We start from the raw sequence: 16,400 nt of genomic DNA on the forward strand, positions 1-16,400 counted from the left end.
CAAGTGATATCAGAACCGATCCTGGGCCGCACCCATCGCCAACCCGCACTGACCGTGCTCGACACGGTGCATGGAGGCCCTCGTCAAGCAGTGGATCGACAAAGGGCTGCACAGCACCCCTTAACAATTTGCATAATTTGCCAGCTTCCATCCGTCTGTCACACTCTCCCAAACCGTACGTCGGAAGGAGACATCCATAGATCCCAAAAAAAAACGTGTCTTCCCGAGGACATGGCTGCCTGAGAAATTGTGTTAAAGGTCTACTAATGTACGTAACAAATAGACGTAACGTTGCTTTGTGGTTTTGAACGCACGTGCTAGAGCAGGTTAAACGTGTTAATTTGTTTATGGACTATCCGACGCTCAGGTGGAGTCGGAGGGGTGCAGAGTCGGCGTGGAAACGACGTCCTTCCATCGCACACGCCGTGCTCGTGATCGTGGTGTTGTTTTGCAGCTGTTATGGTTTCATTGTGGTTGTGATTATATTGCCGTCGTGACGGTTTTCATTATAATATGTTTGTAGTTGCGGTTGTGGTTGTTAAATGCGTGTACATCTGCCTTGGTAATATGTGCACACGTGGTGTTGATGATGATATTAACATTCGTATTGTTGACATGTCATATTGTTGTTGATAGTGATATATTATTGTAGTTGATGTTGGTATCATCAGTAATATTGCTATTGATACGTGACATTATTGAAGTTGGTATTATCATGTCATTTTGGTTGAGGTTGTTGATTGAAATTACTGTATGCCAGAGGGTGCCATTTGGAAACAAATAGCAAGAAACGCATAGTGCTCGCAATCCACTGAAGTTATATCCCACGTTACAGCGCAGGCAGTGCTCGTAATCGTTATTATAGCTTCTTCACTGGGGCACTGCCTGCATGTGGCGAAGAATCCCACGACCCTTGTAGACTTGAGCAGCGATGCTGGAAAGCGTCACGCACGCGGACCGCTCCTCCGCTTAGTGAGAGACAACGTGCGCTCGGTTCACCATCCCGGACTTACCAGTATGGTGAAGTATGGCCAAAACTCACCCCCGCCCCCCTTCCACGACCGACACACATAAACCATGGCTGACAGCCCCGAGCCACTCGAGATCCACCGGCCGTTGCGTCAGCTGGGGTGGTGAAGGAGCGGGTGGTGCTCAGAATCACTGGTTATGAACAGGACACCTGGATTCGATAGGTTATTACGCCGTGCACAGGCCCAACATGTCAAGCGGTCAGCCACAAACAGCACTATTAAAGACGTCGTGTGTATGAGTAAAACAAAGCGTTCCTCGATTCGAGCAAGGTTGTAATAAGAACTTGGGAACAGAAATGCTGATGGGAGAAGGAATAAGCAGAAAGGGAAGCGGGGTGACCTACAGCATGGCGGTTGAACATTCTAGATGAGATGAAACAGTCTGGTCGACCGTTCCCCACGACAGGGTTCGAGCAAGGGCGTGCTCATCCTGTGCTTGTGTGTCCGCTGTCTCCGCTGCGCTCCAAGGGAGGGTCCGTGCTGTCGCCATCGGCCGTGCAGCTGGACTCTGCCGCCGCTCGCTCTCAGGCCGCGTCGCTGGCCCAGCTTGTGGGCTGCGGCCACTCCAGCAGCGAGTACCTCGTGCGCTGCCTGCGCGGCCGCTCGGCGCTCGCTCTCAACGCGGCGCAAGCGCAGGTGCGCACGCACGCACGGACACCCGCACGCACGCACAGACACCCGCACGCACGGACACGCGCACGGACACAGATATGGAAGCACAGGCATGCACAGACGCATGCACACACAGGCCCACGCACACACCGACGCACACACCGGCAAACACACACACCGACGCTCGCACACGCATGCAGGGATACACGTAAGCACGCGCATGGATGCGCACGCACGCATGCATAGGCTCAAGCAAAATACACGCACACACAAGCATGTACACGGGACTAGGTCACGGTTGATGGGGACTCAGGGCTGTTAGAGTTAAGGGGGCCCTCTGTATTTGCAATTCCTTCCTTGGCTGTTTTACCAACACCCATGCCTGATGTGCGTTGCCAAACACTCCATTGATGTTTACTTTCGTTATTTCAGTTACAGTCTTTAATTTACTACGCAAAATTGTCAGCCGTTTAAATTCCTCACGGAACATTTTCCGAGGCCCCCAAAAATATTTTCAACCCTCGGGAAAGATTTTCTGGAGCTCAGCCCCAGACAGCTCTGGCTAAAATTAATCCTTGCAAAATATGAAAGGCAAATCGACGTTAAAGCAAACAACACTGTTTTTCTTTCGGCCCATAACTGGTCGTAATACGCGTAGCGATACGATGCCTGTAAATACTGGTCCCTCGTTTCCATCACTATTAACCAGTACTGTACTTATTTATTTATATCTGCGACTGCAGTCCCTAAATAAACGATGAATACTATTTTTATTTGAAAACTATTTTTTATTTTACCAGGTTAGGCCCACAGAGCTACGTATCTCTTTTTCAGAAGCGACCTGGCCACAAATGACAGCTCAACGAAGCGGCTTATCATCACGTGGACATTTATAGCAGCCAAATACTCTAAACGAGTGGTTCTAAATGTGGGGGGGGGGGGAAACCCGGAGGACCCATAGAAAAATCTACGCGTACTAATGGTTTTGTTTTTTTTCATTTTCTCCAAGTGATGTTTATTAATTTTCTTTGCTGTGTTTGTTTTGAGAGGTTTTTTTAATGGAAAGTTTACAAAAGCGGCAATGAAGCGTTTTGCTGTTATCGACTGAAAACACACTCCCACACACCCACGCAGCACACGGCAAGTTGCGCCACAGTCCGTGAAGATAATGGTTCTGGGAGCCCCGCTACTGCTGCTGCACGTGTCCCTTGTGCCAACATTGTGGTCGGCGTAGCGAAGCATTGTCCATCACTCCGAGTTGTGACTGCAGTGTAAATCACTTCTTGACTTCAAGAGCTCAAGTTGATCCTCACCCAGAGAGCCGGTTTAATCATCGCAGCAATAAGAATGCCGCCACAGCGGTGTAACGGTCAACGCGCTGGACTTGGAATTTGGAGGTTGCCGGTTTGATTCGGTCTCCTGGCGCAGGAGTTGAAACAACGGTGCCGGTCTCTCAAATCCCCCCGGCCACCTCTCTTCTCCACCCAGCAGTCAAAATGGGCTCAACCCACGGTCGATCGGCAGGGCGTCTATAGTAAAAGGGGGGGGGGGGGGGGTACAGCGCAGGTACTTCCACATCCTGTAAGACGTGTGGTGGCCATCGACCAAACACCCTCTAGCAGAGGTGCATCTGCCAGCAGCGCCAGGAGAAAGACATTTCGGGGCCGCACCTTTTCCTGTTTCCTTTATCGCTGCCGTCAATATTCAGGTGCGAATCGATGCACATTCCACAGTATGTATGCACATTGAACTTCTTTCGCAGCATACGTAGCCAACCGTGCTTATTTGAGGTGCGCGGGAAGGACAACAATTTAAATACAAAAAGCAGTTCTTAAGAAATTAGTTTTCAATATAGATGATATCAGAAGGAAGAGCGCATTCCAGACGGTCACAGAAGCACAGGATGGCGGTATCCAGCGCCGGGGATTATTTTCTCGCGAAAAAAAATGTTCTGTTCCAGCTGCTGAGCGGCGAGTACCTGCAGCGCTGGGCCGCGGTCGTCGATGGCCACTTCCTGCGCGACATCCCCGCGGAGGCCGCTGCCCGCGGGGCCCTGGCCGACGTGGACATCGTCCTCGGCGCCACGGAGGACGACGGCGCCCTCGGGCGCTCGCGCCTCCCGCAGGTTCGGGGGGGGGGGGGCGATGTTTTATTTTCGTATTCGTCGAGCGACGTCGGCCGCGGGCGATCCGCCTGCGGGACGAGGGACGTCGTCCTCGTTCTGTCCGTAAGTGGGTCGCCACCTCGCACAGATTCGTCGCGAATGTAACGATGCAACCCCGGCGCCCGGGTTTGTCGCTCCGTCTCCGCAGAGGGCGACCTCTCGGACGCGTTCCGTCTCTTTGTCTGCTGGTCGGTCATTCTTGTTGACCGTCGACCATCATCGCCTTCAGCTACGACGTGTCCGGCCCAAGCCATCAAACTTTTCTTAACCGTGATTGTAATGTCAATATCACGAGTGTTCTCTAATCCGTTTGTTCTCTTTCTATCTTTCAATGTAATTCCAAGCACGCAATTCCCCATACTTCTTTGCATCTTTTTAAGTTTTTATTTCTGGTCCGGGTCATCATCAGTAATGCGCGTGGATCAAACATTCTTCTTGAGGCACATCGGCACCGTTGTTTTCAATATTCAGCTCAGTTTTCTAAAAGCCACTCCAACCAGACCTCATCCACCACAGTTAGTATATGATTGACTCTTGTTCACCCAAGAAAGTCTCAACGAGTCCCGTGACTCTTTTCAAGGAGGTTCCTGCCAAGTGTATTGCAGTAGGAGGGCGACAACTGCGATTAATATTCCAATTGTAATTTGGCGGTCATTTTCTGCCCCCGCAACTTTGGACCATGACACGGGCAGCACCAGAGGCCTACTCTTGCGAATGACGCCACGGGATCTTTAACGTCAACTGCGAGGAAGAGGGCGCCTATTTAGCCGGAGCGCATCGCGCAGACGAAGCTGTCCCCGACGCCGCACCGTAATAACCGCGGCGGCCGCCGGGCTGGAACCGCCAAGCTCTGCACCAAGCAGTCGGCCGCATGGTAGGAGACAATTGAGCCACAGTTAAGCGATGCCTTTGCAACTAATTATTTCATGTTCAGTAAAATGTGCCAACTGTGCACAGCAAAACACGTATACAGTCGAACTGTATATTAATCCATTTCACCAGGTTTCCTCTGTAGATATTTAATACATTTTTAGTGGTTAAAACACATGAGAATATTGCATTCATGCCAAGATCTCAAAACATATAAACAAGGTGTTTCAGCCAAAGTGTTGGCCGTTGTAGCTTTTGGCTCTCACAATGTGATTTGCTGGAAATGTAATAAATGTAAGCAATATGAGGCTGACTGGTACGAACGCCGGTTGGATCACTGTGTAAAATTACGGTCTATGCTTATTTCGCTGCACCTACGTAGGCATCAACATCGTCACCATCATCGTCACTCATTAAACACTCATTTATTGGCTGAAGACATCTTAATATGTAGAGGACTGCAGAGCTAGTGCGAGTGTCTGTGCCGCCTGCTGGCTGCCTTCCCGCTCGTCTGTGCAGCGCCACGTTACAAGTTGTGTTGTTGTTAACTAGAAAGTTCACTATATGTATCTTATTTGATGAATCAAAATTCACCCGGATAATCCCTTGAGATGGAGCATCTCATTTTCTTTAAGATGGAGCGTCTCATCCATTGTCAACGTCACCCATCAGCCTTGACCTTGATGATGTCACGATGGAGGAACGGCAAACATTTCGCAGAATGACGGCACGTCTTGATATCCGGCCAAAAATGTTCGCCAGATGCGGAGTGAATTGTGGAGACATAAATCATCATCATCATCATGTTATATTATAGTGGTTTAATATTGTTTAATGTTGTCAAGGAATAAACAACAGTCCTGTTACTAAGATGATTACTGGGTCAATTTAACCTCTTTTTTTCAATCTTCTCCACGTTAGTAGCTGAACAATAAATAAAATAAAGGATTGCGTGAGCAACGGCACAAGCAACAATCAACTAACGCGCACCCCAGTCACCACCTGCAAATGCCTTCCAGTACAAAGACATATTCTCTCTTGGGCCGATGCTTTGGGTCGTATACCTTCTTCAGAGCAAAATGCCTGGAGTGTAAATCATCTACAAACTATTTAATGTAATATATTTATTGTTGTAAATTAGCGTCACTGATGACGACGGCAGCTGAGGTTCCGATTGGCAATTGGCACGGCAGTGCCGCTCACCGGCACGGCAGTGCCGCTCACCGGCACGGCACCGCCGCTCTTACTCACCAGCCTCAGACTGCCGTGGGTGGGGGCTGATAACGGCTTAGCCCCCCCCCCCCACCTGCCTGCCGCAGCCTTCCTCCATCTACACAGGCGGTGAGAGCAGAATGCACGATGGAGAAAAGCGGTTTGTGAATTATTCTGTTCGGTGTTTAACGTTTGATTACGGATTGTTTAACACTGAACGTTTTGTGACCCCCACCCGTGGTTTTACATGCCCCACCACCCCTATTAACAAGGCCCCGTGACAGATGAGTTTTTCTGGACACATTCTGATGTTGCCCTGAAACCTACGCGTGCGCTGGCGTTGCGCGCGTCCCGCCGGGCGCTGTCCAGGTGTTTCCCAGGTTCACCACGATGAGCTACAGCAGCGCCGGCTTCGACGTCGCTTTGCAGAAGGTGCTGCGCGGCGCCGGGGACAGCTCGTTTGCGCGCGACGCCGTGCGGTGGTTCTACAAGCGGGGAGACGGCGCCGACCCACCTCCCCTCGCCGCCGACGAGTCCTGGCTCCTGAGCAACGTCTCGCGGTGAGCGTCCGGCGGGCTGCCGACTCGGGTGGCGGCTCGGTGGCCACGGCCGCCTGCCCCGGCCGGGCGTTGGACAAGAGTGCGGCGTAAACAAATAACCCCTTTAGAAAAATACACGGCGATGTTAAGCGCGTGCTGAGCGAGACAAATGTGTCTCTTGCGCGTAGTTTGTTAAGTTCTTTAAAAAAAACAGAATGTTTTTTTTGTGTCCGTTGATGGTACGTGGTGGCAGGGACTACGACGTGGTCTGCCCTGCCGTGCACATGGCGGAGATGTGGGCCTCGCGCGGCAAAGCGAACGCCTTCCTCTACTACGTGCCGACGCCGCAGTCGTGGAACACGTACGCACACCCGTTGTGCACCGGACACCGTGAACGAGGGCCCAGTGAGCGCCTGTTTGGGGCACAGATGGCGAGCTGTTCCTCTGCAGCATTCTGCCTGAGCAGACTCGAATGTCCTAGCCAAGGTTAACACGTCAGTGCATTGGCTCTGTCCGTCTGTCTGTCTCTATATCGGCGACAACGATTACGCTTCTAAAGATGATCCAATATAAATTCAATTTTTGTGTAAAGCTGTGTTGCGATGAGGTACTGACCCCATAGAAAGCTGGTATTCAGCAAAACTTGGCAATGAAAAACCAGCGCACCGTAGATAAGCTTTTCGGCCAAAGCGTCATCACTTAATATTTATACCGCACCTCCGACGCAGTAAGTCTCCAGGCAACCTGCAGCAGGGGACCCCCAGTGGCAGCTGCCCCTGTGCAGCATAGGGTGAATACAGAACTGGCCATGCAGAAGGGCATTAGTCTGCCAGGAGGGGGCGATGTTGCTACCAATCCGGCAAATTTGTGAAGCATTTACAATACATGTGGGCCATGCCAACGCCGCGACTCCACTGGACACAGCAGTGGCTCTCCGTAGCGGTGCCCCGCGAGAGTCGTCACCGTCATTGCCTCCTCACCGCCCCCGTCCCCCCCCCCCCGACAGTCTGGAGTGGGAGCCACACAGCGACACGCAGCTGGCCTTCGGGGTGCCGTTGCACCCCGAGAGGAAGGGCCGCTTCTGCGTGGCCGAGCAGCAACTCTCTCGACACTTCATCGGGTACCTGGCCAACTTTGTGAAGTCCGGGTGAGGAATCCTCATGGTCGCCACGCTACACGCTGAAAAGGCATTTATACTACGCCTAAATGTACACATATATCTATCAAAATTTATTGGTACATAAATGGTTTATGCTTTTTGATGCAATATTTTTCACCTGCTGTGATACAGGGATCACGAACATAAACGTTGACATTGACATGGAAATGAACAAAAGCTATAACATGTGCACGAATCGGCGTGGAGAAGTACACGCTTGGCATTGCATTGAGAGAAAAGAAAGGCCATCACGTGTGGGTTAGAGAGCGCACTTTGAAGAAATATTCGTGGGCTTGGGCAGGACACGTCATGGCTGAGGGGGATGATGGTCAGCGGTCAAGAATAATACCGAGTGGCAGGCAAGTAACGGAACGTGTCCCAAAGGACGTTCCCCAAGGAGATAGAGCAACGAGATTGCCACGTGTGCAGGCGCTGGATGCATCGGGACAACGTCATGAGTTCTGCCGGCTCAGGGGGGGGGCCTTCGTCCAGCAGTGGATACATCATGGGCGATGGTGCTGATGATGTGTAACTGTGGTGTTCTGCAGAGGCCAGTGGTGTGTATGGTAATTAGTATTGTAATCCGCGGTGCTGAGGGTTCGTGGTATTTCCTGTGGAAGAGTCACACGGCGGCGTGCGTGCTGGCGCTGCGCTCGTGTCGCGTGCCGATGCAGAGACCCGAGCTTCCCGAACAGACACGCGCGTGGCGCCGGCAGCCGCCTCCTTCCAGCGTGGCCCAGGTTCTCCCTCAACGAGGCCGGAGGCTTCTACAAGGAGGTGCGGGCGGGCATGCGCAACCACAGAGGCCTCAAGATGCGAGAGTGCTCCTTCTGGAAGGACTACGTCCAGCCTCTGATGGCCGCCACAGGTGAGGAGCTCCCTTCAACGCTACCAAACTCGCGCGACTGTTGCGGCCAAAGAAAAAGATCTTTACGGCTCATCGGATTACTCCGGGATAAATAAATATTCTGGTCCTGCCAGATCACCATGAACTTCTTTCGCACCGTACGTAGCCAGCTTTGCTTATTGGAGGTGTGTCCTGGTTAAGCCTCCAGAAATTGGGTTTCTTAGCTCTCTTTGATGTTTTGGATTTCGCTCATCTAGTTGAGCTGCGTTAGGGGTTGGGCGTGGGCAAAGCTGGAAAAGGTGTGCAACATTCCACTACATCAGTGCTCCTGCGTGGCTGGGTTAATGGATTTCTCCGTGTGTTCCTCAAGTGTTTCTGTGCCCACACATTATCTGGGTGGATAAGCACTGGTCACAGAGTGGTACTCATTTTATTTACCCCAAGCGGATTGAAAGGGTGAGTTGACCCCTGACTGGAATTTGAATTCGTAACCTTGCCATTGCAACCCATACCCTCTACCGCTTGCACCAGCCGACCAAATTATATTTATCCAGGAAAGCCTTACTGAATGTTAGATCTCTTTTTCAAGGCTGGTCTTCCATCGAGATGTTTGACCTATTCTATTTTAAGGAGTGAATTGCATATAAGAGGAAACTTGTGCCCAGAGAAAATCCACAAATACAACAAGGGATATCATTCAAAAGGTTCACACGGACAAGTTTCAAAATTCTGCTTGCACATGGCCACCTTGCAGCCCAGCGGGTTTGAGAGCATCATTGTCGATGTGATCCAGCAACCGTCACTTCCAAGCGCTGGATTACAGGCGTGCACCACCACGCCCGGCTGTCACATGAAGCATTCTGTCAAGTAAAGCCGCAATGGAATGCATAATGGCTTTATATATATTTTTGTTCTTACATGAGGCAGATAATGCCGCAGTTTGTTAATTTAACATCTGCCCCTTGCATATGAGACGTGTCTTGCACATCTGTCCGTGAGGGTATTTCTCCGGAGTCTCCACAGCCCTGTCATGGAGACGATTTTCTTTTTTTTTATTCTCGTGCGGAACACTGCCGCTCCCAAGAAGACGACCTCTGCCTGGTCTTGTCTATCGTAATGCTTCTAATTTTTGTCCTTTGACACGATTGACATATGCGATGCCAGTACATGTAAGACATGACATTGAACACATTGCGTGCTGTGAACAGAAGGCCAAAGCTTGGAGCGCAAAGGTTTTTTTTTCAAATATAAACAAACTATTGTTTTAATGCAGAATTTCTTCCTGTCACGTTCAGTAGGTGTGCGCGTTTGTTAACAAGCACGTGGCAGTTATTGAATATTGGCATGCACAGTTGGAATTGCTGCAGCAATGAGGCTAAAATATTTAACCTTTTAAAAATGCGTGGGAATTGCTGAACAAACGCTGAAGAGTTATATTTCTCAAAGAGGTTTGGACCCGATGGGACAGACTAGGACCTGCACTGAACAGAACTCCACCCAGGCCGACATTATTCCTCTCATTCTCAGAGTTATGAAGTGTTCACGAGTGTCGGAACGAGCTCGTGCAGTATAATTCTTCATTTTTCCACGTCACGTCCTAATCCCCTTCCTTTTGAAAGGACATTCCACCATCACTTGTAGAGGCACTCTGCAGCAGTGAGGTGACAAGGTGTGAAGAGCTATGCTCGGCACAGGTTATCGAAGGACAATCTCACTTTTTTGCTACTGAGATGGCCTGGCCTGCCCTTATTGCTGCATTTTCAATCATGTAACCACGCAAATTCAATTGCATTGAAGTTGATTTCCACTGCTGTTTAACTCATCATCATCATCATCATCAATCAGCCACGATCTATACACTGCTGGACAAAGGCTCCCGAAAGCCGTTGTTGTCACGTTCTTTCGATGCAACAATCCAACCAACACTTGCACACGAGCCGATCTTATCGCTCCATCTCCGCCGTGGATGCCTTCTCTGGCGTGTTCTTCCCTCCTCGGGCTGCCACTGTCGTTAATCTTGACCACCAACCGTGTGATCCCTCCCAGCGACGTGCCCTGCTCGAGCCCACTTATTTTTCGGAACAGTCAATGTGATGCCTCTTGACTTGTCTTCTGATCCGTGTGTACAGCTGCTATGGGTGAAAGGATGTACCCCTCTGGAAAGTCAATCAATTGTCATGACTTAAAGGGCACAATATGATTTATATTTCAACTTACTTTTTTTTGACATTGTGGGCGTTGGTAACGGTGCTTGTGTGGGGTGATGTGAACCCATTACTCGTATCCTATACGAACCTAAAAACGCCGATTATTATGCACATATTTTGATGCATTTTGAATCAATGTTTTGAATTGCTTCACTCTTCTGCTGTGACATGGATCCGAATCACGCGTATTGACAAATAAAAACGGAACAAAAGTTGAAAAGTGTACAAGTAAGCGTGGAAAAGTGCATGCTGGGAGTTGGGCTGAGAGACAGGAAGAGGTGGATTCGAGATGATACACAATTTAGAGGTTTCATAATTACCGCTAGGAAAAGTAAGTGGGCTTGGGTGACGCGCGTCATTTGGGATGACGACTAGTGGTCGTGGCTAATGACTTGGTGGTGCTCGTGATAGGAGGGTATTAGCCTGAGAAGGCACCTCCTGTGCATGTGGAGCGATGAACTCAGCAGAAGCTAGACAGATTGCTGTATGACATGAATGTCAGAGATCAAGCAATTTGACATTCATGCGACACAACGCACGGTATAACAAGAAGACGCTTGCGAGGGCTCAGCCCTCACAATAATAATAATGATACCCGATACAAGTGAGCAAATTAGTTAATGGACGAATTCTAGATTTGAAGCTTTCTTGACTGCAAGAAAACGTCGTGATTTATTATTTTATTTCTATATTATAGCTATTATTTTATTATTTATTGCTTATTTTTACCTACGTGACTTTACCGAAAAAACCTAACGGACGAATGTTCCACGCAGGAGGAATCGGCGAGGTGGAGCGGCAGTGGAGAGAGGACTACCACGCGTGGCGCCAGGAGGCCCTGCTCGAGTGGCGGGTCCAGATGAGCAACTTCCGGGCAGCGGTCACGGGGAGCATGGCGACGGAGCGACCCGCCGCTGCGCCATACGTGTGATCCCGCCACCGAGCGCCGTGCCACCGTGCGTCACCGCCACCACCGCCGTGATCTAAACTAGGCGCACGATAAGCTACTTCTATTTTTGCAGATAACTTTTACTCTCCGGACTTTTGAATGTGAAATGTAAAACATGTTTTTAAATGCCGGGTTGATTGCGTATAATCTGCTTTTTGTTTTTCATGGGGAGCTTCTGTTGGTGCTTACTTTTGGTTAGCGGTAGGTCCTGCGGCTATAACTTCCCGGGCATCCGGCGGTCATCCCACACGCACCGAAAACGTCCCTCGCGGAGTCTCTGGCACCTCGTCTTTAAATAAAAAAGCCTCTGTACTGTCCGTTATGTTTGAATAAAAATGTTTGCAATTCACCATGTTTATTTGAGATTGTCACTTGCGGTGCAGCCGGTGTTCTAAAAGCAAGACTCCTGCAAAGAGCTGTGGCCGCACCCACAAGTGGCTCGGAGCAACACAGCGCCTCGATTGATTCAAGAAGAACCGTCGGTGATCAAGAGTCTCTCAAAACTACATCAGCTGATACTGTGTCAACATTTGGGTTTCAAAAGAACGCACATTCCAAAGGAATTCAAATTCCAATGTCAAATATAGTTTCGTGAGCACGTGTGTGTGTTTTAAGTAAAACTTTTTCCAACATTCGGCAAGGAGGTTAATAAACATCAGTGATGTTGCACATGCTGCTTGGTAATTAATGGGAAGGATGATTCCTTACATGGAAATGAAATATACGGGGTTGTGCTAAAAAACTAAAAACACATGGCGTGGCAAGGGAGGGAACATTTACGAGCTTGACTCGAAACCAAATTTATTTTAAACGCCGCATATTTAATTCGTGAATATTATTTCCCCCCATAAAATTAGATGCAGATGAACCTGGCTTGTTCTGCAGACCTATGGACTCATACTTGTGTTCTCTTTGTGGTTTGTGATATCCACTACTTGACAACAAAGTGAACAACTTCGTAACATATCAGCTGCTCGGTGATGCGCACAAAGGTTCGTCCGTTCCACCCTTGGAGAAAAAGAATGTGAATCAGTGGCAAGTCGAAAGATTCGTGGGCGCTTGGCACGCTCAGGTTCATGTTTTGAGAGGTGGCCAATATGAGACATTGAGCCAAATGGTGAGACTAATCTGATTTAATACTGCGGTGTTACTGGCTGTAATCCATGGATAGGAAGCGTGCAAATATGAAACTTTGCATTCGGCTAAAATAGATACATTCTACAAACAATATTCACGAATCATTTACAGCCCCTTCATGAATTCACTGCTTTCTGGAGGTGTCCCTGCGCTGTGTTAGTCAAGGTGTCACGGGGTGAAATGTTAACCACCTCGCTTGACACACAGGAGGTCGTGGGTTCGATCCCGAACTTGACGCCTGTTGTATTTTTGTAATTTGCTTGTACTCCCCGTGGTCACGTGGATTTTTCTCCGGGTTACTCCGGTTTTTCCCCCCGCATTAAAAAAAAGTGCATTCAGAGTATTCGGCTGCGATAAATTTCCACGCGATAAGCCACTTTGTTGAGCTATCATTTGTGCCCAGGTCGCTTCTGAAATAGAGCTACGGAGCTGAGTGGGCCTTGCCTGGTAAAATAAAAATTGTTTACAGTTTAGTTAATCTTTTTTATATTTCATCCAGCTGGTCAGTGCGGGTTGGTGAAATGCGGGGGTGTGGTGGGCTGGAGCAGTGAAGGAGTGTTTCGTCTCTCACGTTAACTATCGCTGCGAATTAAATGTAGGTCGCGGAGCTCATAATAGCATAACACACTCACCACTGTGCCACCGCTCCACCTTACGGTATTAACGCTTCATTCACAAAACATAATATCGCAAGATCGGGAGCCAGGGTGTGGCTGGAGTTCCGCCATGCGCGGATGACCCACGCCGTGCCGGCCTTCAAGGAGCAGTGGCCACTGGAGGAGGCCGTGTACGCGGTGGCAGATGACGGAGAGCTCTGCATGCTGATATGAGCTACCCGTCGGAGGCCGTTGGACTGCGAGAAGGGCTGCGTGCAGATGCAGCACTTGTCATAGTTAAAAAATAGAGAGGGAGAGAGAGAGGGGGTAGAGAGAGAGGGGGGCAGAGAGGGGGGTAGAGAGAGAGGGAAGGGGTAAGGAGAGCAGAGCGAGAAATATTTTGTTTAAACCTTTAATTTAAAAAGGGGGGTGGGTTTACATAAAGCAAAGCATTAAAAAAAACTAAATGATGAACGAAGCAAAGTGCCGACTACACCGAGCATCTTCTTGTTTCCTCTGATCGAAAAAAAAGAGAAATGGCACTCAGTAGTGAATAGATCATGGCTGATGATGAATTCACGTAAGCGCACACTTTATAATCACACAAAACACACACACACAACACAAGCCACTGTGAGGAATTTCAAATCTAGAATGAATCTGCAGCTTCTGTTTGATGACATCTTCCGCCTCCCGCGCTGCCGCCCCATTCCCTTTCTCTCTCTCCCTGTCTCTGCTCTCGTTGTCGGGAGCAGTCCGCTACCGTCGGCGACGACTCAGACTCAGACGGTGGTCACCCACTTTGCCAGAGTCACCGGGGCCCGCAAGCCCAACGACCGAGCCGAAAGCAAAACGCAGCGGCGGCGCTAAAGGTGCAGCCGGCTGAAGGCGATTTCGTTGTTTGAGCGTTGAGGAAGGGCTGCCCGCCCGCACAAGACGCGCTCTCGTGTGCTCGCCTCGCCTTCGAGGTGTGTGCCACGTATGTTGCTCTGTTCCTGGCAAGGCGCCGGCACGAGAGAATGAAAACAGTGACCGCGCTGCCGTGGCTCCACTCGCGAGTCTAACCAGGGATTCGGAGTCTGCGTCAGCCATCAAGATACATTAAACGGTAAAGGCGCAGCCCTGAAATGTCTTGCTCACTCCACTGCTGGCGGATAGGCTCTAGAGAGAGAGAGAGAGGGCCCTTCTCGAGGGCTCTTGGCCTACTCTTCCGCACTGGTTGGGCGTCTTGAAAGAGGCGTGGAACACGCACACCACCACATGCCACGTGCCAATTGTCTGATCGTGGTGTACCTGAGTACTTGTACATTGTGTTCAGCCCCCTACAGTCATGAAAACAGACACACACACACACGGGCTCGCCTCTCCGTGTCTGCGGATTCAACTTAACCGCAGCAGTTGCGTGCGGGCGCATTTATTTGTGTTCGACGGTTCCGGGTGTTTACTCGCGAACTTAAAAACAAAACACCGCCACCGGTGTAGAATGTGACGCCAACTTTCTTCGAATTAAGAAAGGCGTGCTGATCATCCATCCCTGCCTCCCACACACACGACACCACGGGGCTGAGCTCTCCGTGCTTTCAAGTTAAACCGTTTGAAAACACCCTCAGTGGCGTGCACAATTCGGATAAGAATCGATTCTCCCCAGGGGGTTACAGGAACGTGGCCGGCTACGTTGCGATGGGGGGGGGGGGGGGGTTGCGCGCAGAGGCATGCGTGTGCAGCCCTCCTCACAAGGGGCTCTTCAGCCTCCTACAAGTGCCCTTTCCTAGGGGGGGTGGGGTCCGATGCGGTTCCATGCCCCCACTTCAAGTCGCGCTGTTGTCGTCGTCATTGGCGATCCATTTTCCAGCTGTACTCACTTCACCGCGTCATTGCGTTACCGACTTCGCGGCGTTTCTCGTGGATTCACATGCATCCCCTGCCACGCGTGCGTGCGTGTGGATGTTGAACCTCTTTCGGTGAAGCGCACGGAGTCAGCCGTGGCTCATGGGAGGTGCGTGCACAGCATGAACAGCGCCTTGTGTGTCAATCCACTGCTGGGTGAGGCCCTCCCCGCACCGTCTGGACTGTGGGGGCTACTGGATGATATTGGTGGCGACAGCCTTCGTGTTAAGCAGACAATACTCAGGTTGGGTTGGTGGTTTCAGGCAGTGGGCATAGAAGGTGGAAGCATAGAAGTACAGTACAGGACACGATTTGGTTTTGCTGCACCACCTTCTTGCCGGCCACCATGTAGCCCCCACGTTCTGCATCGACACATCCCATCACTATCCAGCCGAAGCTCCGCTGCCGATTCGATCACAGGCGTCTAACCTTGGATGTCGCTGTCTTGGGAGTGACCATCCCCGCGTTTGCATCGGCAACCATCTCCCGAAGACGTTGATTGATGCGTTATTGTCACAGCCCTGGGATAGGATACAATCACGCGCCGCAGGTGTATCCCCCAAAAGCACTGGATCGCTAACACGTGCATTCGAAGAATGTATACGTTGCGATCCATTGACAGATACCCCGCTAAGATAATATCGAGAAATCGTAGAGAAAACGACAATTTTATTTCAAAGCTCCCACACGTCTCCCCAGCAAAGTTCAACACCCTAAACGCGTGCAAGAGCGTTCCTCCTCTGTGAGACACCGGACCCATCGCTCTCACAATATTCAATCGGAGGTCTAGAAGAGGGCCGTTAACAATCCGTGGGTTCATACTCTTTGGTTTGTTCGGTAAAGTCACGTAGGTAAAAAATAAAATAAATGAAAACAACTACATTTATTCACGACGTTTCGGGCGCAACACAAGCGTCCTTCTTAAGGTGGGGACAACGTAGCGAAAGCACAACCGCTTAAGGGTGTCTTTTATTTTGGTTTTTACCCACGTGACATTACCGAAAAAACCAAAGAGTATGAATTATTGCAGTCACGAAAGCTTCAAATCTAGAATTAATCCGTGGGTTATCTATAGTTGGATCGCCCTGTGCACATCTGCGTGGATTAAACACGTGGAGACATTATCCTGGCCGTGAACAGGTTTTTGGAAGGCCCTATCCATGTACATTGTATCAATTCCTCATAATATA

General features: G+C 50.0%; 1 protein-coding gene across 1 annotated transcript in view; it reads left to right on the forward strand.

Annotated features, from left to right (window-relative positions):
* TG (thyroglobulin) overlaps positions 1–11,939 on the forward strand; it is a 111,430-nt gene extending 99,491 nt beyond the window's left edge. The window contains 7 exon segments of the mRNA XM_061568933.1: positions 1,500–1,667; positions 3,604–3,768; positions 6,259–6,449; positions 6,682–6,789; positions 7,435–7,575; positions 8,262–8,455; positions 11,418–11,939. Coding sequence (XP_061424917.1) covers positions 1,500–1,667; positions 3,604–3,768; positions 6,259–6,449; positions 6,682–6,789; positions 7,435–7,575; positions 8,262–8,455; positions 11,418–11,572 — 1,122 coding nt within the window. The 3' untranslated portion in view covers positions 11,573–11,939.
* Positions 11,940–16,400: the final 4,461 nt, after the last annotated feature.

Source organism: Lethenteron reissneri, chromosome 42 (assembly GCF_015708825.2).
Source record: "Lethenteron reissneri isolate LAM-NWPU_2019-01 chromosome 42, ASM1570882v1, whole genome shotgun sequence".
Classification (NCBI taxonomy): Eukaryota; Metazoa; Chordata; class Hyperoartia; order Petromyzontiformes; family Petromyzontidae; genus Lethenteron; species Lethenteron reissneri.